The sequence below is a fragment of the Gallinula chloropus genome (genome assembly GCF_964237585.1).
Source record: "Gallinula chloropus genome assembly, chromosome: 20".
Classification (NCBI taxonomy): Eukaryota; Metazoa; Chordata; class Aves; order Gruiformes; family Rallidae; genus Gallinula; species Gallinula chloropus.
The window spans coordinates 7,281,735-7,304,493 of record NC_140105.1 but is presented as its reverse complement, the minus strand read 5'-3'; the positions used below and the strand labels follow the sequence as shown (position 1 = coordinate 7,304,493).

The 22,759-nt window shown below is 41.2% G+C and overlaps 1 protein-coding gene across 1 annotated transcript in view; it reads right to left on the bottom strand.

The window, feature by feature from the left end:
- The window catches only part of CEP112 (centrosomal protein 112), a gene marked incomplete at both ends in the record, with an annotated part of 154,418 nt that overhangs the window by 11,237 nt on the left and 120,422 nt on the right, over window positions 1–22,759 (bottom strand). Inside the window, one exon of the mRNA XM_084273526.1 lies at window positions 4,001–4,090. Coding sequence (XP_084129652.1) covers window positions 4,001–4,090 — 90 coding nt within the window. The remainder of the gene's footprint in view (window positions 1–4,000; window positions 4,091–22,759) is intronic.

The window sequence follows — 22,759 nt, the reverse complement described above, 5'->3', positions numbered from 1 at the left end:
AGTAAGTTAGGCTGACTGTGGTAAATATCCAGCAGTCATAAAAAATTGAGCAAGTCAGAATAATGAACATTAAAAATGAAAACCCACTGAATGCTTTGGAGTCGTAGCTCTTTTACAATCATCACTCCTGCTTTCATTTGAACATGACTGAAATGCACTTAACTAACTAAGCTGTTCCATTTTATTCCAAATACTTCTACAACATCCTTATTCAGATAACTCCTTTCTCCCTTTTTTATAATCTATTTGAGTAAAAAGAAATTAAAGGGCTGGAAATCTGCATTGGTATTCTCCTTCATTTCCTCAGTGAGATTCACGAATTGTATATAATTGATTTTCTGTCTTCAGAGAATCTCTCTCCTGTAAGACTCTATTTGTGACCTGACTGCTTGGAGGAGTATTCCTATGGTTTGTGTATCTATAGTGTTGCTACTTCAGTTGTTTGTGAACATTAGGAACCTTTTCCCCCTCTATTACTCCCAATTAAAAGCTGTACATCCTACTCAGTGATGCTGTTAAAAACATTAGAACAAGGAATGAAAAGGAGAGTTGGGTTTGGTCTTTTCCTAAAAAAATTATTATGTGCAGTTCTGTGAAGAGAGATCACAGAACCACAGAAGGGTTTGGGTTGGAAGGGACCTTACAGAGCATCAAGTTCCAATGCCCTTTTTTTTCTTCTTGGAGCATTTTTGTATACTGAGTTGGGGTGATTTACCCTTACAAAAAGGAACTTGAAATTAATTGAGGTACTCCAAAGAAATCCAGGCCATACAGCAAGATCACTGCCATTAACTTTTATACAGGCCCCAATTTAGCAAAATTTGTCTCACACACCTAAATTCCTGGATTCATTACGGTGTGTGCTTAAGCTCCCCGTGCTGTGTGTCATGTTTAATTACACATCCACAGGATTTAAAGTCTGCTGTATGAACAATTTAGAGTTTTTAGCTATGACTGACAACTGTACAAGGCCACATGACTCAGGAAAGAGAAACAGGTGTAGTAGAATGACTTCTATCTAAAATCTTGTCTTACATTAGGTCTAGGAACGTATCAGAGACAGCCAAGAGATGCACTACAGGAGTATATGATACAGGAACGTGATCTAAAGAGGGATGAGTTGATGGGGAGCTGGTTCCCAGAGTTAGTGCTGGGATATATCTATCTATAGATATAAGTTAGTTAGATATAAGAAATGTCAGCCACGCTTTGCAAGGAAAAGGTTTGGACACATCCAAATTCTCCAGGAACCTCCCCAGACTGCTTTAACTGTCTTGGGACTACATGACAAAAAACTATATATAAAAAAAATACCTATGAAGTGTGAGTTACACTTCATTTATTGCCAGTTTGCCCCCTTTCCATGCAATTACATACAACTGAGGACAGTTCACATCTTGTTTTTGAAGGAAATACCCAGCATTTGGACATGAAGGAAGATGACCCAGTTCTCAAACTCCAATTTACAAGCATAAAGTTACTGGACACACAGGCCATTGTCCTAGAAAGTCATGTTTAGGAGAGACAGGACAGCCTCCATGGGGAAGGTGAAATTCTTTACATTAGTCAAAGTGGGAGCAGCTCCCAGGCACTTTTGACAAGTGTATGTTCATCTGGATTGGAACTCATCACTGAGATAGCACTGCCACACTGCACCACTGATGAAATAGCACAGATAGAACGTGATTGCATCTCATGCAAAGGGGATTGGAAAAGTAAACAGCAGTAAACACAAGTTCCTACAAGAACACGAAGTCCTGGAATGAAAACGCTCCATAAAAACAACTGCTCATCTTCAACTGCAGCACCACGCTTGCCTCTAGACAGCTCAGGGCTTGCATCAGTCCTCTTAATGTATTTCCCCCCCTTATTTATTAGATAGCTTGTCTCTGTCTCTCTGGGTAATTATAATAACTGAAGGTTAACTCTGTGTGATAAGCAGGGGGTTGCTGTAACAAAGAGTTAAGCTTCGTGGATCTGTCAGTCACTCTCAGGGACTGAAGAGTTATAAGGACATGGCGCTGAGAGAGAGACAGACGTGGAGCACCAAGATACCACCCAACAAGCCATAACGAGGAACAGCTTTTTATTTTTAATTAAAAGCACAACAAAATGTTTTTTCATGTCTCGTTCATTTGTTTGTTGTTGTTATAGAATCAAAACACAAGATTTTTCCTTTTAATGAAAAGCAGCAGCTGTTAACCCTCTCTCCTCCTTATTTATGGACATGTGAGAGCTCAGAAAGGTGGCCTCTGTGACAACACCAGCACAAACTGTGATGTTTTATGCAATTCTGATTCAGAGAGTATTTGGTAAAAGCAGAAAGAAAGTTCTAAGATACTGCCTTAAGTATTTCAGCTCCCTGATCGGCTGATGAGTCGTTAGCTGCTGTTAATACTTGATGAACATGTTTACAGGTCGCCAGGCCAAGATGTAATAACTGGAAACATGTCAGAGCTGTCTTTTTGGCATTTTTCTTCTGGAGAGATAAGTGTAACTAATGGATTAACCCATCCCAGAGAGGACAGACACACTAACAGCTTTCAAAATGTTTCCCTGCAAAATACACCCAAGTCACCTCAACAAAAACATCCTCAACAGCTCCAGCATCTTCAGGAAGTCCCAGTGGATGAGTGGCAGAGACAAGACTGTTGATGAGCTCAGACACGAGCGTTACCCTACGTCTGCTCATGTATTACCACCTCACATGAAAAGCTCTAAGCTAGATGGTGCAGCATCATTTAAATGACATTTCAGTTACATTTATACCTGGGAATGGGACATTGCCAGCTGAGCTGGGCTTTCAGGAATTTAGTGTGGACAGGACCATAGTTGGTTTGGACCAGATGCTTGTGTAAAAGAAAACTCTGAAGGCAGAAAGGGGCCCATCCTGTGAGTCCACGTGTCTAGCCTTCTACTTCTGTATTTCACAAGTTATTTTTGGGGTTTTTTCCTGGATCATTTCTCAAAATGGGTCAGAAAAAAAAGCAAACCAGCAGTGGCAAGGTTTAAAGACAAAACAAAAACCAACCCCAAAACAGATTTGGAAGAGGGCACTCATCACACAGGCCAGTGCTCTTCCCTGGGTGGATAACCACGCATCCAACAGCTAATTTTCCTCCTTTTCCACGAGACACTTGGAAGCCCAAATGCAATGCTCGCAGGCCAACTTACTCCTGACACCAAATTCCTCTAACGCTGCAGGAACTTCAGCTAAGGGTGAACCTGGCCCAAGCTCTAGAGCAGGGAGGCAGAGGAGGAAGAGAGCAGAGGAGGAAGAGAGCAGAACAGCTAATCACCGGCTGCTGTGAGGACACACAGGGATGTAAACACCAGGGGTGAATGAGGGTTTCCATGGGCAATGACAACAACAACTGAAATGAATGACTGTTAGCCTTCTACAGCTACCCCAACTTACCAGTCCTGTAGATACAGTATCAGAAACGCTTTATAGAGGGTATATGTTAAGCACACCATTTACTCAGCACCAGATGAAGTTCTCCTATGCTGCAACAACTGGTACACTAAAGAAAACTCAGGTTTCACCAAAAGTTTCCAGCATAATTTCACCACAATTAATGACATGGAACTGTTTATAGGCAACACACTAGGAGAACATATGTATAAGATGAGGAATAAGGATTATTTTGAGCCCATTGTCCAATTATAATTCTCTTCATACAACCATTAAACAACAGGTTAGAATAGTCTTAGAAACATCTATTAAAACAGTTGAAAATAAATTCATCATTTAACAACTAGAATAGTTGAAATACCAACTTGAAACAGGGAGCATGAGATAAGTATTTGCCTGTAGGGTTCAGACAGTTTAATTCTCTTTTATTACTGAAAAAAACAGAAAAGAGAGCTAGCTGAAAATTTTGCAGGAAAATATGTGCTTTTGCTTTGAAGCAAGTTATTATTTTTAAACATTGACCCTCCTTGCCCAAGGGAAGAGAATGAGGTGGGGTGGGAGGGATGTGACAACAGCACCAGGTACCTGCTCATGGGTCTCCAGCTCCCTGAGTTGCAGCTTCTTCTCTGCAGCCTGCACCTGAGCGCGGGAACTTTCCACCTCATCTTGTAAAACCTGAAACAACACCAACGGGTGCAAAACACCTGTGAGAAACATGGGGTGGTAGAAAAGCTTATAGATCGTGTTGTTCAAGGAGCTGATTAAGAAAACAGCACAGTATCTGTACAGAGCTTCAGCTGGAGCTGCTGCAGGCTGTACACGGTGGCTGCTCAGAGGTGACAGACCCAGTCTGACCACCCTTACTGAGTAATGTTACGCTGCACAGGTAGGAGCACTGATTGAACAGGGATAGGTGAATCTCAGTAGTTCTACAAGTACTCATACTAAAAACATAATAAAGCTCCTCAAGGATCAAAAGGGAAAGGAAAATGTTGCAACAGCACCAACTGCATGAGCCATTTTGGGAGTCTCTGAATTTTGCTGTTGCTGTATTCATACAGCCCATGCTCCCAAGGAACACTTTTGCACTGTACCAGTAACTCTTCTTTTCATCCAGAAGAATAATCCTCTCTCTGGAAAATCATGTCTGGAATTTGCAGGGAAAAATGTATCCTGTGTTATCGAGATGGGACGCTCACCGAGCCAAGGGGGTCCCCACCCGCCCTGTAGCAAAGCTTATCATGTGACCTCCAAATTAAGTATAAATGTCAATAAATAAAGCATCACGATCATCTCACTGTACCACAACTATCCAGTCTCTATTTAGTTCAGAAATAATCACTTCTAAACCAAGCTCATAAACTGCATTGCCACATTTATTTTGTCATGATTGTTCTCTGTATATATTTATTTTTATTGCAGCAGCCCCTCTGAGCCTTGATCTTTCTGTTACATGCTTAACAAAAGAACAGCCATGCCCCAAGGAACTGATAGTCTGTGTTATTTCTAACAGATACACACCAAACAAACAATACAAAGTTTCAAAGATTTTTTTTTAAAGTTTCCTAGTCATTGTGGAGTGTTTGAATACACACTTAACATTGACTTACACATTTACCAAAAGCTTAGTTACGTTGTCAGCTTGAATAAAGGCATTGTGAGCTGCAAGTGCTGACTTGAAGCAAAGTGCACAATGTGGAGGTTAGATTGACATCACCACAGAGGCGGCTGTGGCAGCAGAAAGGGAATACTTGGAGTTATCTTTTGTAGGCCAGGAAATCAGGGCATCGCTACCCATCAGCTGAAAAGCGTGCTGTAGAGTCGGGACTGGACCTGGGAAGGGATTTGCGCTGGAGATACTTTATAAATGACACCAAAGGTGCCTCCAGTGCTGCTTTTTAAAAAGCCGAGCTGCACAGAAGCCTTCTGCAGAGCGGGCTGGAAAGGGGAGGCAGAGGAGCCCACGGCCTCATAGCATGCTTTGCAGAACACATGGTACAGGTAATGTTTGCTTCCTCCAAACAGAAAACCTGTATGTAAACCAGGCTCAGTAAAAGTACTCACAACACAAAGATTTCACAGAAAAACGCCTTGCTCTTTTCCACAGCACTGTAATGCTCTCGTCTCAAATCATTTACAGGATAAAATTGCTATTGAGATAAGATAAGAGGACTACTTATGATAGATCTTGCACATTGTTTTGAAGTGATGCCAGGCATTAACTTTCAAGTCTTCTAGCTATAAGACTATTACATGTTCTGATGCCAAAAAATTTAACCAGACCCAAGCATGAACTTCAAATCTGCCCAGGGACTTTCATGCTATCACCGCTTCTGAGAAATGCTGAAACCCAGGCTTTGAATACACAGCCAGTCTTCAGTGCTCAACAAGTCTTCCAGTACTGGGAATTTGCATTAATATGATGAAATATATGCGTGAATTGTAGGCTTTCTGTTTTCCTTTCACACATCTAGTTTTGCAAGGGAAAACACAAACAAGCATACTTGGATTTAAAAGGTAAAATGACCAGGTCACGCAGTGTAGAACTGCAGTAAGGAGCAGGGCTCTCTGTGGGACAGAAACATCACCAAAGACACAATTAATTTGACAAAAGTCATGCCATAACTCCAAAGCATCCAGATATAACTGGTATAGGACTCTCAGGAGCATTCACAGAGCATGCTTTGGATGACTCGTCTTCTCCTGCTATTTCAATGGGATTGGCCCAAATAGCTCAGTATGGTGAATAATAAGGGAGGAAACCTGTCTGCACATCAGTCGTCCTACCCAGGCTCCCTCCTTGTGCTCAGGAGGAAATTTCACTCTTTCACAGGACATTGAAGATGGTCAAGAGATAGCATGTATGAACACATATGTACAGATGCATATCTATAGAGAGGGACATATTGGTCTCAGAGACCAGATCTCCATCACAAAAATCTGCAAGTACCAAATACAAAACAGGATCTCAAGCTGTTCCCTAGTAAAGGTGGCACCTACATGGTGGCAAAGAAGAGAATAGATGAATTGCTGTTTCCTTCCTTAATTTCCTCCTTTTTAGTTTTCTTATTCACAACAACCATTTTGCAAAGCATAAAAGGTAAGGTTCCTTTAAATCTGAGGGTTTGCAATGCATTTCAAAGTAATTTAATTTGGGAAATTCAGGTGACACACCAACTTTGTTAGGCCCACCTAGCGTTTGCCACCATGGAGCACACATATTTTTTTTTATTAAGAGAGCAGATTGTTTTAAGCAAGTTCAGTTTAGAAAAGAGCTATTTTTACTATAAAATATAGGCACAGCAAAGGCTCATGCCTTACAATTATCCATTCATCACTTGTCTAAACCAGAATCACATTGTACCTGGCTGTTGGTGCTGCATTTTGTATTGTGGTGGCAGAACTAACTCCTCTCATTGACCATGAATCCCTCTAACTCAGCTCTTTCTGAACTATCACAAACCAGCTTTCTTACTGGTCACTTTGTAGGATCTAATCTTGTGGATAAAGGATGTCCCGTGAGTCATTCAGTGTTCATTTGGGTATTTCAACTTTTCTATCAGCGCAAGGACAAAAAAGTAACCCCAAAAGATCAGCATTTGATCAAAGCCATGCAAAAAAACCTAAACAAACCCAAAACGTAACATCAAAATCTCACGGTTGCTGTAGATCCCTGCATATGATTAGCCCTGAAAGTAGTAATTAGAAGTAAGCAAGTTTGTTGCCCAAGTTTTTAATTTTCTAGGAGGAATCAGGATGGATGTCATGAATAATGCACCCTTTTGAAGATCACACTGAAAATTCTCTCTATTGTCAAAAAGCTTCATAGGCAGTGGCCAGAGCCTGAATGCTGATAGCTCCTTCTGTACCCAGCACCCCCGATCTGCTTCTGTATCTGACAGAGAAGCTTTTGTCACATAGAATGGTCTGAAAAACAGTGGAGGTACCCCAGGTACACCACATCTCTTTTGTAAAATTAAACAATGGGCTTTGTTTTGTTTTGTCAAGAAATGCAGTTTTTATTCTGCAGCTTCAAAGTGTCAGATTTTGCCCAAAGAGAAACAGAGCTTATGTTTAATAACACTTGAGATTAAGAAAAAGGGATTTTAACCAAAAAAAAAAAAAAAAAAAGGCCAATTTTTAAGTGTCAAAGGCTTTTTTCCCCAACAGAAAACAAAGCCTAACTTACTTAGTTAAAGTTTTCCAGGTATGGAATTAATCCCTGTCCCTCAGCTTTACTAAGCTGACTTACATCACTGTTACAAAGACAGTACTTTTTTTCAGTTAAACTGGCTTTCAAATGCCATGTAAACATGTTTGCTGTTGAAAGTCTACACCATACCTGACCTTGGAAGTGCTTTGTGTTGGCCTGAGAACAAAGAAATGAAATGTTTTGCTTTCCAGCCCAGATATCCTACACTTTGAAAAGCACTTAAAAATGTAAATGAGATAATAAGCTCTTACTGCAACAATGTGTGTGAATTGCAGCTGTATAAAAGGAACATTCGTTTGATTTATTTATAAAAATGGAAAGGATCCTAAAATAAAATCATATTGTAAATGTTTTGGTTGCATAGGACATTGAAAGACATGAGAAGGAAGAGAGAAGTAATGGCTTTGGGAATATGCCACTGAAATACTGCGGTCAGATCTTGGGACCTCAAGTGGAGCTGGTGGATGAGTCCACCGCTGTGAGATGGGACGTTTGGGTACTGGCTGGTCTGAAAGGAGAAAGGAGCCTCTGAGCTGCATTTCTGGGTAGGAGCTTTTTCCCTGTTATTTCACTGTGGCTCGATTAACACCAGCAAAACATTTAATGATGTTTATTTCAAACCCAACTCTGCTCATGGGAACCGGGGGCACTCTGGGGACAAGAGAGTAGAACAAGTGGAATTAGTGGTGGCGTTTGGCCTCTGCACCTCGCAGAGGTGCTGGGCTGATGCACGAGAAGTCGTGCCAGACATCAGGGTGCCAGACTCAGGCTCTAAAGGAGGGTTTTAAAAAAATCCAAACAAAAAAAAAAACCACACCAAAAAAACCCAACCAACCAAAAAAACCCCACCCCAAACCAAAAAAACCCAACAACTTGTAAAGCATATAGTTTTGACAAGGAGCCACGGGGAGACAAAAAGGTACGATGCCAGCGATACAAAATCCCTTTTCAAGGCAGGAATAAATTTTTGGCATTAGTTACAGGGCTTAATATAAATCAACTAAAAGCTGGTAAGAGAAAGAGCTCTAAGAATCACATGAACAAGTATGAAATGGGAATATATGAAGGATTTAGTCTTTAATATATGAAAACTGATTTGATTATCCTTTAACAACAGGATATTCTCAAGAAGAAGTGTTGGATTCGCTCAAAGAAAATTCTGTTTTGGAAGAATTACATAAACAGAAATCATTAGTATCTTTAATCACTTGGTACTGCTTATTATCATGAAGTCATTGTATTTACTACAAAGGTGTGATGTTTTGGTTCTTCAACCTGAAATAATTTCCTACTTTTGGCACGTTCCTGAGAGTAGTTGGGGCTTGACTCCTGCTCCCAACACATCAGTGGCAAGTCTGGGATCGCAATGGTTTACCTCTCAGGGACTGAGGGTTGAATCAATACATGACACTCCCAAGGAAAGGAGGGTCTTCTAAAAACTTAAATGCCAAGGTATTTTCACTGTGAAACACCAAAGTGGCAGCAGGAAGGTCACTGCTCATCACGATCAGATTATGCCAGGTAACAGCAGAAGCTCCTTTTGATACACACAGGTAATTCCCATCGGCAGCTGTACCAGCAGCTCCACGTACATGGACGTGTGTCTGTATCAAGAAAAGACCTCGATATCTATGACCAGTACAGAGCAATATGACAGCTAAAGGTAGTAATAGTTAGCACTCTTCATCTTCAAAGAACTTTTTCAAACATTACCAAATTAAGATAATTAGTTAATGAAAGATGCAGTAATAAAAGCTACCATAATTACCTACTGTAGTTTTAATTATCTCCTTACTAATGCCCACAGAAGAAGGCTTCCACTTCACATCCTCAAAACATGTGCCAACAATAATTCTGAATATAGGCCCCTCTTTAAGTGCCTTCTAAATTCAAATTACATCCATTGATGTGTTTTCTCTCCCGCTCATGAGAAGAAAACCTAGCTCTGGAACTTTAAAGAAAATCCATGTGAACGTTAACAAAAATTAAAGCAAATCTTGTTCTACAAATATATGTGTGGATGCTTTAGAATGTTTTCACAGAAGCACTAAATCTTGTGTGCCTTTAGCTCTGCATGAAGCCGCAAGCTTGGGCTAAGAAAAACTCCTCCGTTATCCAAGGCAGTCTCACAATTTAGTATCAAATGCAACTCTTATTCAAGGAAAGCTGGCCAAGTATCCCATCAAAATTACTCTCAGGATTTTTAAAGTAATCAGTTTTATTTACTAAAATACATTACAGAGATAAGTAAGTTTTACTACTATACATCAATTGGGAAAATATATCTCTGAAGATCACTGATGCAATGCCACGAATCACAGCAGAGCAAGTGTATTCTTAAAAAGTGAAACACTGATGTTAGAGCCAAATTGTTGGTGAATCCTCAATGCTTTTTTTGGGTTTTCACAGAGCTTTTGCCCACTGACACTGCTCTGAACCTCGGATACCGCTCACTATCCGTGCTGCATTCCAGCGCTCGACCATTTGAAAACCTCTGTACTGAAGTTCTCTCTTGTTTTTTGGTGTAAAGCAAAGGAAATCTTATGGTTTTAACCTAATACATATGTTTGCTGTTCACATATGGCAAAATTCCTTTCTGGTGGGAACTTTTTCGCTGTTGCTGCAACACACTATATATTCAAGAAGTCTCCTTTGATGTTGAACTATTGCTCCACTGCTCATTATGCTACTGATTCAATATGAAAGGCAAAATTTCTGTGGGTTTTGTTAAAACAATAGCTTTGTTTTTGCAAACAAAGTTTTCCACAACCTATATGCAAGGCCCAACATTACTACAACAGAAAAGAAAACCTCTCTACCATTTTATACTGAAAATAGTTACGGTGTTTAACAACACAAATTATTCTCCCATCCTATAAGTAACATTACAATTACTTTTATGACTGTACAGAAAATTTATGCTTTATTGCTCCTCAGGAACAGAAATTAAAACACCTTCAGGGCTATTCTACATCTCTAGCACTTTCCTTCCACTGACCTCCCAGCCTTTTACCATCTGGTCAACTTCATTACCTGGGTTAAGGTTGCCAACAACTACGTGTGGGTGGGAGAACAGAAAAGTCCTGCAAAGACCAATCCACCCAGTGTCCTACTACACAATGACCGAATCTGAGTAACTTCATGCCCAATATGTAATTTTAACCACTAAACAATATTTCATGAAGACTGAACATGAATTACAACATGGAATGAAAATGAAAATGCAAATGGTGATACCTTCTTAAATGTAGCCCTAAAAGAGCTGGTTGCCCAGGAAGGGAATAATTTGACTTCAGGAACGAAATCAAGTCTCTCCAGTAGTTATTTTTTTTTAAAGTACCTCATTTAACATAGAGGAAACATACATGCAAACATTTTTGCAGCGTGGCAGCCAGTCATGCTGCACTATTTTCACTTTTTAACAATTCATAGGCAAGAGACTGGGAGTACATTATGTATTTTGGTTCTTGCATGGGCCATCAGCATTAGTTCCTATGCAGTCCCTTAACACTTTCACATCAGAATTCATCCGGATTGGTGCCTTCTGAAGCACAAAGGATGTTATAAGGCAAAGCAAGCCCCGCAAATATAAAAATTCAAAGAAAACAACCGTATAAATGGTTAAGTTGGGCACTTTTTCAGGGGGAGCCAAGGAAGGAATTGTTTTCGCTTTGTTTTTAGTGGCTCAGGTGATAGGAGAGGGGGAGGGCGGCAAGGTTCAAAGAGCAGCAATAAACTCGCTTTCATCTGCTCTTCCCAATGAACCACAAAAGCCGACAAGCAGTTGCCCTGTGCAAGCACTGCTTTGTCTGTTACCAGGACATTTGAGGGTTGTCACGGTGAAGTCATTCAGAAAGCTTGTCAGCTTGGAGATTTATTGTAATATTTACCTGGAGTATTTTGTTAGTGTGCTTTAAAACTGCCTTTTCTACCTCGCGGCCTCCACAAGTTTCATGGTGAAGAGCAGGGACAGAGGATGAATCAACTGGGGGAATCATCTTTTTTTAAAGGGTAGACAATGGCAGGACAAGGGGGATGGATTGCAGCTAAAGGAAGGAAGGTTTAAATTAGATATTAGGGGGAAGTTTTTTACAGAGAGAGTGGTGAGGGGCTGGAACAGGCTGCCCAGAGGGATGGTGGATGCCCCATCCCTGGAGGTGTTCAAGGCCAGGTTGGATGGGGCCCTGAGCAACCTTGTGTAGCTCCAGGCCTGGATGTTGCTGGCCCTGCCTGTGGCAGGGGATTGGAACTCTCTGATCCTTGGGGTCCCTTCCCACCCAGACCAGTCTGTGATTCTATGATGCTGAAAGGAGCAAAGCACTGAACTTTTTCCCTCTCCCAGTCCCAGAGGTGTAGACAGAAACACCAACCTTCACGTATACCAGATAAAATGAATCTTTTAAACCCAAAGACACTATGACATCTTAAGCACACACTTTTGAAGGAAAAGTTCAAAACTCCATTTTAAACCACTTATGAGAGGATTTACCAAGCTTCTGCCTAATGTTCAGCTGACGCATTGTCAAAAACATTTATCACAAACCTTTTGAAGTTTCTTAGCTCCCCCTTAGTTATTAAAACTTGAACTGCAGAGTTTGTTATCAGCCTCAGAGCACACACAAAATACATCAGGTATTTTTAAAGTCAACCTTTCAGCCTGATTTTGAGACTATTATACAAAGTAAAACATTCCCAATCAGGTTAACGTCTGACAGATAATGCTGAACAGGCGGAACTGCTGCGCGTGATTGATCCATGAGACAATTTTCATTGCCTAATTTGCTTTTTATTAAACATTTTGCAATCAAAGGGAACGGCAAGGAGCCTGCCATTCTACGAGCAGGTTTCCTGTGAAGACCTGATGTCGCCTTCAACGTTTTCAGATGATTCCTTGAATTTTTGATGCTACGTTGTAAGAACGTCTATAACACGGCGCATCAGTGGGTGCGCTGTGCTAGTGAAAAACTGCTATGGAGAATACAAATTAACTAGTAAAACATCTGGTTTCTCTGTTTTGCTGTACTCTCAACAACAGCTTTCCAAAAACAAACATCAGCCGTTCGAGCAGAATTTCCTGCGATGATTTAGAGAACATCTGACTCATAATAAAGCGTATTTATCAATCACTTGCTGAACAAGGCAATCTTCTCAGCGCCGGGGGCTTCATTCCCAACTAAGTTTATCACCAAGCTGCCACTTTAAGTGGGTGTTCAGAAACTTTGCACCTGGAGACCAACCAGAGGTTTCAGCAGACCCCTGGTGCTCTACAAAGGTCTCCTTAAAACGCATTCCTCATCACAGATCCATGAAGACCTGGAAATATAAACACTTCTAACAGGCTTCACAAAGCATCATAGTTTTGCTATGCTCCTTTAAAAAATAAATTTCTAATCAGTGGGCTAATCTAACCCCATTCCCATCAAGAACAAGACAAAACTCCTTATTCCCTGCAGTGAGCCAGCAGACCGCCCAATGCTGCCAGAATTCTCCCCACTTCATAAAATAACACACATTTTCTTACACACAGGCAAAGAAAGAAGACTAATAATGCCTTTCTACCTTTCAAAGTAACCTTCATCAAGAATATTAACTCACAAGGCAAACCACTGCTGTTTGAACTGAACAAGAGCGAGCTTGACTCAACAGTGCCTGCGCACTCAGTACATGTAAGATGTGAGAGGCAGCAGAGTAATATCTTCTCAAATTATGTCTGTAAGCCAAAACTGGGATGATTCTTGACAGGGGAGGACGCACACTTGGAAAGTTGGAAATTCTTTTATTCAAAGTCTTTAACGACCTCCAACCCAATTACATTTGCAACAAGACACGATAATGCAATTGCTCCTATTTAAAAGTATGTGTGAAAAACGAGGAGTTTTGAAGTTTGATTCTTTTTCTTTTTTGTTTAATCATGTTGAGATGAAGCTCATTTACTTAAAAAGAAAAAAATTAAAAAGAACGTCCTCTGCAGCTGGTCAAACAGATTACGAAACTCTAATCTCACTAGCCTGAGGAAACCAAAAACTCTTTTTCAAGTATCTATTTTATAGAGCATTGGCTTTCTACTTTTTAAAAGACGTATTAACATAACTGATCAGAACATCCCAGAACATTTCTGATCTCGTTAATCATGACGTTATGACAGAGATACTTACTGTCATAAAGCCAACGTTTCTAAACATTTCTAAAATCCTTTAAATTCATAATTTTTTTCAAAATTAGACATGGGTAAGATCTATTTCAGCTTCTTCAGAAGTTTTCCCTTCCATTTTAGAGCTCTAGAACACTAGCACAGAATAGTTTACACAGACAGACATGTAACAAAGACCAACACCAGGCTCTACAACCTATTTAAATGTTTCTGCTTGTTTTTTATTCAAAACATTTTACTCTAATTCCTGCATAGTTCATTTCCTGGACGTACCCACCACCCTATTTCTTTAGCTCCAACATAATCTTTTTTTTCCCTGAGCTGCATTAATCAGTAAAAAATTAAGAGTTTGTTGATCTTAATTTTAATTGCTATGCTTCCTTTAAAAGCAATCATTTAAAACATTCACACCACACGCATTGGACGACTTTGGTGTGTAAACATGCAGCAGGTCTGTGTTCTCCAACCAGCCCAGGCGAGATCAGCCTGAGGATTCCCTGGTAGAGACCCCTGGACTGAGCATCACTGCAACAGGCAACTGCTTGGCTGCACTTGAAACAGTACCAGGGTCTGACTGGTTTCTCATTTGTGCAGCTGTGTACAAACATCTCTCATTAGACCTGCACAACACCAAGGGCAGAACTTTCCGGATAGTTTGTGCACCCTCAATAACTTTTCTTTATCACAAAGACAAACTGCAGAAAACACAATATATGGTACAGTGTGAAGGAAGTAAGAATTCTGGTACTGCTGAAGTTGCATAAATCTTAGTTTCAGGATCTGATAAGGAAGCATAAACAAACTTGTCCTCTGCAGAGGCAGGTCCCACAAACAGCAAGTTAGAGAAGGAGGAGGGAGACCAGCCCTCTCACGCACCACCAAGGCTGGGTTATTAGAGACAGGTGCTAACAAATAAGCCTACAGCAGTGCCAAACATGACTTGCAAACGCAGATTTCCCTAAAATTCAGGACGCATGGGAGAGGAGATTATAAAGGAAAAAGCAGCCTGTAAACACTTAAAGGCAAGAATAAATGTTAACAGTGATGAAAAAGACCTCACTTTGTTCTTTGCCCATTCGTCACTTGACATGTTCCTGTGTCCTCCTTGCTTTTTGGATTTATACCAAGGTAAGGAAAAGTGATGTGTTATTCTGGAATGGGGAAGAATACAAGATATCACTGTGAGTTTCTCCTTGGAGCTTAGAGCACAGCTGTGGTCAAAGGTGCTGCCAGGTAGGCAGACAATTAAAATCCACTGATATGGCTCAAATTGTTACATAGTCTTCAGTAATTGCTGTTTTACCCTGCTGTATAATAAGTGTATAATAAGTGCAAAACTAAAAGACAGGAATTATATTAACACTAGGAACCAAATCACAGGAATCTTTATATCACAAAATGCAATGCTGAAATCTGAAGGAGCCAATATGTGTCTTAGATTTCTCCTTCAAGCCATCTGCAGATCTCTGGCTTGGTCCAACTATGCAGGTGTTCCTGCAGGTATCTAACATTTGGTAGCCTGAATTTTTATTTATACAGTTTCATTCTGCCACTCCCAAGCTTCTCAGTAAGCAAACAAACTCACTTTTCATGTTTAGTTTTCTCCTGTTTGTACTTTCACCCTCTCTTACATAACAAACTCCAAGAGGAGCAGCAGCAGGGAGAGTGCCCGGGGCTCCTGGCGTGGGTGCAACGGATCAGACGCTGGCCTGTGGGCACCATCCCCCCGGAATAATTATGCAGATCCACTTCCCATGTCTCCTTCAGCTCAGACCCTTGGTGGTGGAAGGGTGGATGCTGACTGAGAAAGTAGTCACGCTGGCAACAGGAATAACAGGGCCAAACTGGACCATGGTACCACATGTGGATACCGGTGGCAGTCCCTGAGCAGTCATGTAGAAAGCAGAAAGGAAAACGTTACAGCACTTTAACATCTTTTCCACAGCTCTAATCCAGACAGCTCACACCACCTTTTATTGAAATGAAGGCGTTGGGCTCCCGAGACAGTGTCTCTCTGGAGCATGGACGAATTCTGGACTAGCACAGCTGCCCATTTGGCAGGAACACAAGTGCTGTGCTCTCCTAGACCACAGCATATCTGCATGAAGCTTTGGTGCTGACACATCCTAATTATTTCCCAGGAAAAGGGACTGTTTTGTTTTCTCTTGATCTGGTTCTAGAAGAACTTGTGGTCATTCTTTTTTGTTTCACAAATGATCCGATTTCTTTAAAGGACACGATGGAGTGATGCTTTCCTTCCTCCCCACACCGCAATGTTATTCCTTGGTAATGGTCTAAACCATATGGGAGCAAATCCCAGTGCAAAACTGGGCTGTGACTTTGTGGTGGATCTCAGAACGGGAAGCCAACGGTGCACTGCATGTTTTGTCTTCCAACACGGACAGGTTTGGAACCCATGATCTCATGCCATGCTGAGCCAGGAAAATGGCATATTCAGAGCATACGTTTCCAGCATAAAAATACTCATGAGGTGATCTGATGTGACTCTATTCACCTGCCAACAGTGCTGGCAGAAAAATAAACAGGTTCTGGAGGTGAGCTGCTGCTGGAGGCGAAGCCGGAGCCATTAAAAGAGCTGCCCTGACCTGTGAGGAACTGGCCTTTTTGCTTTGAACTTCAGCAGATCTTAATGAATTCTTCATAACTGGCAATCTGGGGTTTTCACTGAGGACATATTTCTCTTGAGGTGTCAAACATAGGAGACATACTCAATGTAAGAAATACACGTTTTGGGTCTCTCGGTTGGCTGGCCAAACTGGTGAAGGCAGTTCCAAAGGCAACTTCATCTCCACTGCAGATAAGCGTTGGTGTTGTACCAGGGATCAGATTCATACATGAACATGCACCAGAGCTGAAGGACTTGATTTCATAATTATGAACATATTGACTTAACTAAAATTATTGACTTCTGTGCTCTGAAAGCCTGAACTAAAAGTAAGCAGAGATGGTTCTAGTAAGAGAAGTTAAAAAGTGATTGTGTCAGAGGAAGGTTTTTGTTGTGTTTGACTAATCTCTGCTTTGCTGCTCTTTCAGTCCTCTGTTATCTGGCAGTTTTGAAGGCAATGTTGCCAAGAAGCTCATTTAGAGTCCTAAATTTTATCCTGTAAGCAAGACTTATTTCAGTTTCCTGAGAATAAATTTCACATACAGACCCCAAAGAAGAAAACAGGTGAATTCCTTTTGTTCCATAAAATAGTGTCCTTGCTGGAGGACTTCAGGCTTTCTGAAGAGGCCAAAGTCACAAAACCATTGATAGCTGCACAGAAGAGCTGAAGAAAAAGCTTTACCCTGCAGCTCCCAGTCTTCCCTGTAAGCTCCAGGCTCAAGTCCCCAGTCATCTTCACGTGTGTTTTCAAGGGCCAACAAATAAAATACATACTCTATCAAATCCTATTCATCAATGGGGAGAAACAACACGGTATAGATGGTGCACAAATCAGGGACCAGAGACCGTTCCTAGGGAGGGCATCCCAAACTCCAATCCATGACAGAGTGCACTCCCTAAGTGCAGAATCCACAAGCAAAAGGCTTAAAGAATAAGGTATAGCTGCAGTAACACCAACCTAGTGCTTCACCTTTTTATATACACCCGTCCTATAAGAACACAGACACACAAATTTCCTTGAACTGCAAGGCAACAAGGTGTACTGGGCCTAACTGGAAATGTTTACAATACAAATTTTAATGGGAAAAGGAGCGAAGTACGATATACAGGAATAGATTGTTTTTCCCCCCTGTTTCTGGATGCTAGTACTCTTTTGGCTGCCAATAGTACACAAAATTTGCACTGAAGGGCAAGTCAAACCAATTTCCCTTAGGATGAAGGCATCTGAAAACTTACTGAGGTTATTATTAGTGCCTACGCATTCTTTAAGCAGGCGAACTGCTTCGTTTTGAATCCATGTCAAACCACAAGAACTGGCTGATAATAACAGTCAATTAAAATGATCTCGTTCTTCTAGAAAAAATTTGGCTCAGAGCTGCACCTCACATTCTCTAGCTGGGCACAATAGGGCGATTGATGCTAGGAGGAAACAGGAGAGGTTTATATCAAGGATCCGAAGGGTCGGGTTTGGTGGCAGTATTTGTAGGTTTAACCTCTCACACAAGTTTGTGAGATGAAAAAGGTACTTCTGAGAATGAAACTGTGAGGAAGTCCGAGCTAGAACTCACAGATACATAGCTCATGCTAATTAGAGAGATGTTCTGAAAACCCCCAAACTTTACACTTGATGCATATTTGTATCTTTTGATGTTGTAGTTGGTGCTGCCTCACACCACTCGGGGCTCATTGAGAGAAGCAGAAGCTGCTCCCCTGCTAGGCTGCCTGGGTGAGTTTGCCATCTGATCTACTGAATACACAGATAAAAGTCGCCGCATACTTTCTTCCTTTTCAAGTACAGTACTGTAACTTGGAAAGTTCCTTTATTCTCAACTCCACTGATGCAAGAAAGTGGCAGAAATATGGCAGCTTTGGCTGCTTTCCTCTGGTAGGTCTTTGTAACTAATCCTTTAATGCCAAGGAAACAATAGGTATTTGCATTCTGTATGGGAAAAAAACACTCTATCTAGAGAAAATAAAGGCCATGCCTTCCAAAATCTGTGCACTTGCTACTGACCACTTGATTCCACTGCTACCCAGCCTTTAAACATCAGTAAGCAGCAACCTTGGGCAGGGATCAGTTTCACCAGGTTTCTTTTGTTCTGCTTAAGAAAAGCCCAACTCTCATGAAAACGGTAAGTTTAACAAAGATATTTCTATTTCTCTGTGCTCTGCCACTCAGAAGTGTTCACCACTCATTTTAAAAAAAACAAAACTCTGCTCTGATATTTGATCTGCTGAGTGTCAGTTACACGTGAAGCTGGAGAGCCAGCAGAACATTCCACATGGAATCTGAAGATTTCTAAAGTCAACAGGAATTTTGGCAAGACCTTTTTAATGCATAAAGCTGAAATCCTCGGTTACTCTCTCCTGATAACCCTGGAGCAGCCAGCACCATGATACAAATCCAAAGGCAACCTGTATTGAAACATACACAGCTTTGCAAAATAAATAAATAAAAAGAAATTAAAATGTTCCCAGAAATACAGGAAATTGTGTGGGCATGCTGGAAGCAGCCAGTGCAATCTGGCTCACTCCTGGGATGAGCCACACCATAAGAAAGGTATCTAAAGGAAATGTACATTGATAAGCAGAGCAGGTCCCCATCCCCAAATCTCTATTTGCCAAACCCTGCAACTTGTGTTACTGTGCCAGGCTTTAAAAATCTTTACTACAGAGTAATAAAGGTTTGTGGACTACGGAAGGTTTGCTTTGAAGATGTCATTTTCTCCAGCAATCTTTTGTTGGTTGAATATATAGTTCACACATATTGTGTTTCCACCTACACGGCTGGAGGAGCCCTGCAGACAAGGCTGTTCCAGGAGCAGGGAAAGAGGCTGCGTTCCAGGAACTCACTGGAACTGGAACAAAGAACAGCCCTTGGAAAGTCTACACAGTCCTATGCACAGACTGTTTTACAGATGCCCTGTGTTTGGAGGACATTAGACACTTGTTTTTATCTTTATCTCTTTTTTTCCCCCCTCTCTCTCCATTAAAGCCCCAGACCTCTGAGCACAGGCTCTTCCTCCCAGGCACTCTGCCTCGTAACTTCTGGGGATCTCCCCAGGTCTGTTTTTCGAAGCACCTCTTTTCCCTCACATAAAGTCCCTGTGCTCTTTGGAGAGTAAAACGTCTCTGGAACGCAGCAGCAAACTGTAACCATCACAACAGCCTCAGCAAAGCTAATTTTCACTTGCTTACATCATAGTTATAAACATTGTCTGCCCTTCTTTATTAGTTGTGTAGGCTTTGTGTCAGTATTAGTTAACACTTACTAATAAGAGTCTCCTCTAACAATTTAATCACCCAGGACCCCGCTCAGGGTTATTACTCCTGTCTTGTCGGTTGAGCAGTGAATTTTATGGCTTGTTTTGAATTCCTTTTCGTCATTTTTCCAGTGCAAAATTAGTATAGTCAACCGCATTAAAAGAAAGTGATAGCTTAGCTACATCAGACTTAATACTTCGTTATTTATGGAATACTTAATTCCCTCATTCTGAGACTGGCAGATGTAAGGTGCCATCCCTTGTAGGACTAAAAAGGACTTCACATGGCAAAGTGCCTTCTGGAGGAGAAGCAAAACCCTGGGGACAATGATAATGTAGGAAAAAGTGAGAATACAAACTTTTAAACCTGCCAGATAGAACTGGACTGCAGCTCAGAGGACAAGGCAAGCACTAGTTCTAGGCTTTTAGAAAACTTGTAAGTCTGATTTTGCTGTGGGCCATGGTAAGTTCTTCAATGTGTTGAGACATGAAAAGTCAAGAAAAATGCCAGAGTGCAAAGTTTGCTGCAGGAAAGAAAAGATGACTCAATTCTTTGCCTCACAAAGCATGTCAAAGATATTATAAAGTACTTACAGATGCTCAGCCACTCGGATTGCCTGATTGGCCAAACATCTGAAACCCTGTAATTGTGGAGAGAAGGTGCTCCAGACAATGCTATAGTTTCTGTGGCAGCAGAGAGAGAGATATGGCCATGAAAAGCAGTGAGGACTTTTTAAAATCAGAACTTCAGTTGTGTTTAACAACAGTTTAACCTTAACACAAAACTAAGCCTATTTTTGTTACTATTTATAATGAATGTGTCAATGCAGCCTTTCAAAGATAACCATGTAATGGCATCAGGAGACAGAGGGTGAGCAACAGCCAACAAGCTCGGGGCTAAACCCTCATTTCTCTGCGAGACTGAATTTGGGTGGAACGAGTATTGGTATGAACAAAGCCTGTGAAAACAGGTGCCTCAGAGCTTGGACCCCATGTAAAAGAGAAAGCAAAACCACACAAGCCCTGCAGATTTCATTTACCCATCCTTTTGGAAGACACGATTTCCTCTGCTGATCAAACAGAATATAGGAAATTATGAACAAGATAAAGTTATTTGCCTGGTAAATTTTAATGACTGCTTTACAATGCTGAGGTACAAGTGTTGGTGCCTTGTAATTCCCAGCTAATAAAAGACATGGCAGAGTTAGCAGCATTATAGGCTAAAGGCAGTGACAAAGAAACAGAGATCCATGAAAAACATCTCCATGTATTTAACATCAAGAGGGTCCCTCAAAACTATTTATTTCACCATGCCAATTAGTTTGTCGTGGTAATGCTCAGCCACAAAAGCAATTAGATGGATTTGAGATCCCTCAGAAGAGCTTGGTGAGGTGTGTATCTCTGAAGACCTTCGATGACTGGCAGAACTTGGCATGTCTGTGGCCACCAAACCATCACAAATAGTAAATGCATGTTCCTACCAGACATGAGTCAGTGTCAGCTTCACCAGTGAAATGCTGACCACCTTTCTGCAGCCACTCAGAGCTAAAAAAGCCCAAACACTCACACCTTCAGCCAAGTTAAAATAGAAAATACAAAAAAAAAAGGCAGAAAAGGGTCCTATTGGCAAAAGTTAATTATGCAGCTGTTCAACAGTTGTCTAGATTGTAACAATGTGTAATTGTTGATTGTAATCAATGTGTGCTGGAGAAGAGAGCAAGTTAACACCCACTTAAGAAAAATACTACATGCCTTCACTTTACCTGAAGTTTTAGTTTTTAGTTTACATCAAGCTTTCAGGCTCTTTTTTCCTAATACCCTCAGTGCTATCAGTTGCAAAAGGCCAGAGCCTTCTCAACAACCACTCATTATAGTCTTTCTGCTGTAAATAGAAAGAAAATGCTGAACATGTTAATTATTCCCCCTTTATTTGCCACAGCTTGGAAACTTGTCAGCAGCCTTAACAAAATGGTAACGGGCTGAACTGGCCCAGCTTCCTCAAAAGCAACTGAGGAGACTGCACGTGTCCTTGTTGGATGTGGCTTTCATGCTGGGCATCACACACTCTACAGTTGTGTTACTGTTTGGAGCCTGGAACTGTTCTTGCAGAAGGGCTGATGCGTGGATCTGGAGTTAATTTCCATCTTTGCCACAAACCTTGGCCAAAATTAAGGCTCTACCCTCCATTGTCTCATTTGTAAGACAGGACAAAACCGCTCCTTCTCTACGCTCTAGATCAAGTCGATTTAAGTTGTAGGCACTCTGATGCCTCTGCTCCCTTACTAATGAGGGCATCTAAAACCAGGAGTCAGCTTTGCCCGGGACTTTTCAATCAAAGAATTAGAATTATTAACTTCTTAGTACACCCAGCATTGACTATTGCTTTTGCTTTACTTTTTGTTTTACTGTTTGTTTTACTTTTAGCAGGAAGCAAATGTGAAAGAGAGGGGGGAGTGTGCAAACCAAACACAGAGGACGCGGGGCCAGGCGTGCCGCCTGCCGCAGCAGGATGCACCAGAGGGGTGGTAGTCAGGCACTCTGAGCGGTGAGCCCAAGAGACCACACACTCTTTATGGGGGAATTCACTGGTGTGACATGCTAAAAATAGATTCATATCAGTGTAACCCCCCCTGGGGAAGCTGTATTCCAGAAGAAAAGGAAATTGAGTCCCCCACACAAGGCCTGGCTCACACACAACTGGAGCTGAGTGAGTATTTTGTTATAGAGGTGTTGAGAAATGTCACTGTTTAGATAAAACCCTCAGCCCAACCTCTGCAAGGAGGAAGTGATCCTTTTGCTCCAAGATAACGACAGCATCTAACAAGCACGTGGTAATGTTGAGAACAGTTACTACTCACACAGGCCCAGACAACTTAAACCCCTCACTTTCCCCCTCTGTGTTGCTGTGGCTATAAACACACTTTTGATGTTTTTCCCTCCCAAACTTTTTTAAATGCAACAAAGAAAAACGGTGCAAAAAATGTTGAAGCCTTTAAGGGGAACATTATTAGATGACATTCTTTCCTGGAAATATTTAAAGTCTTATTTATTAACAGAATTAATCTGATCATGAGCTGGCTGACACACAAAG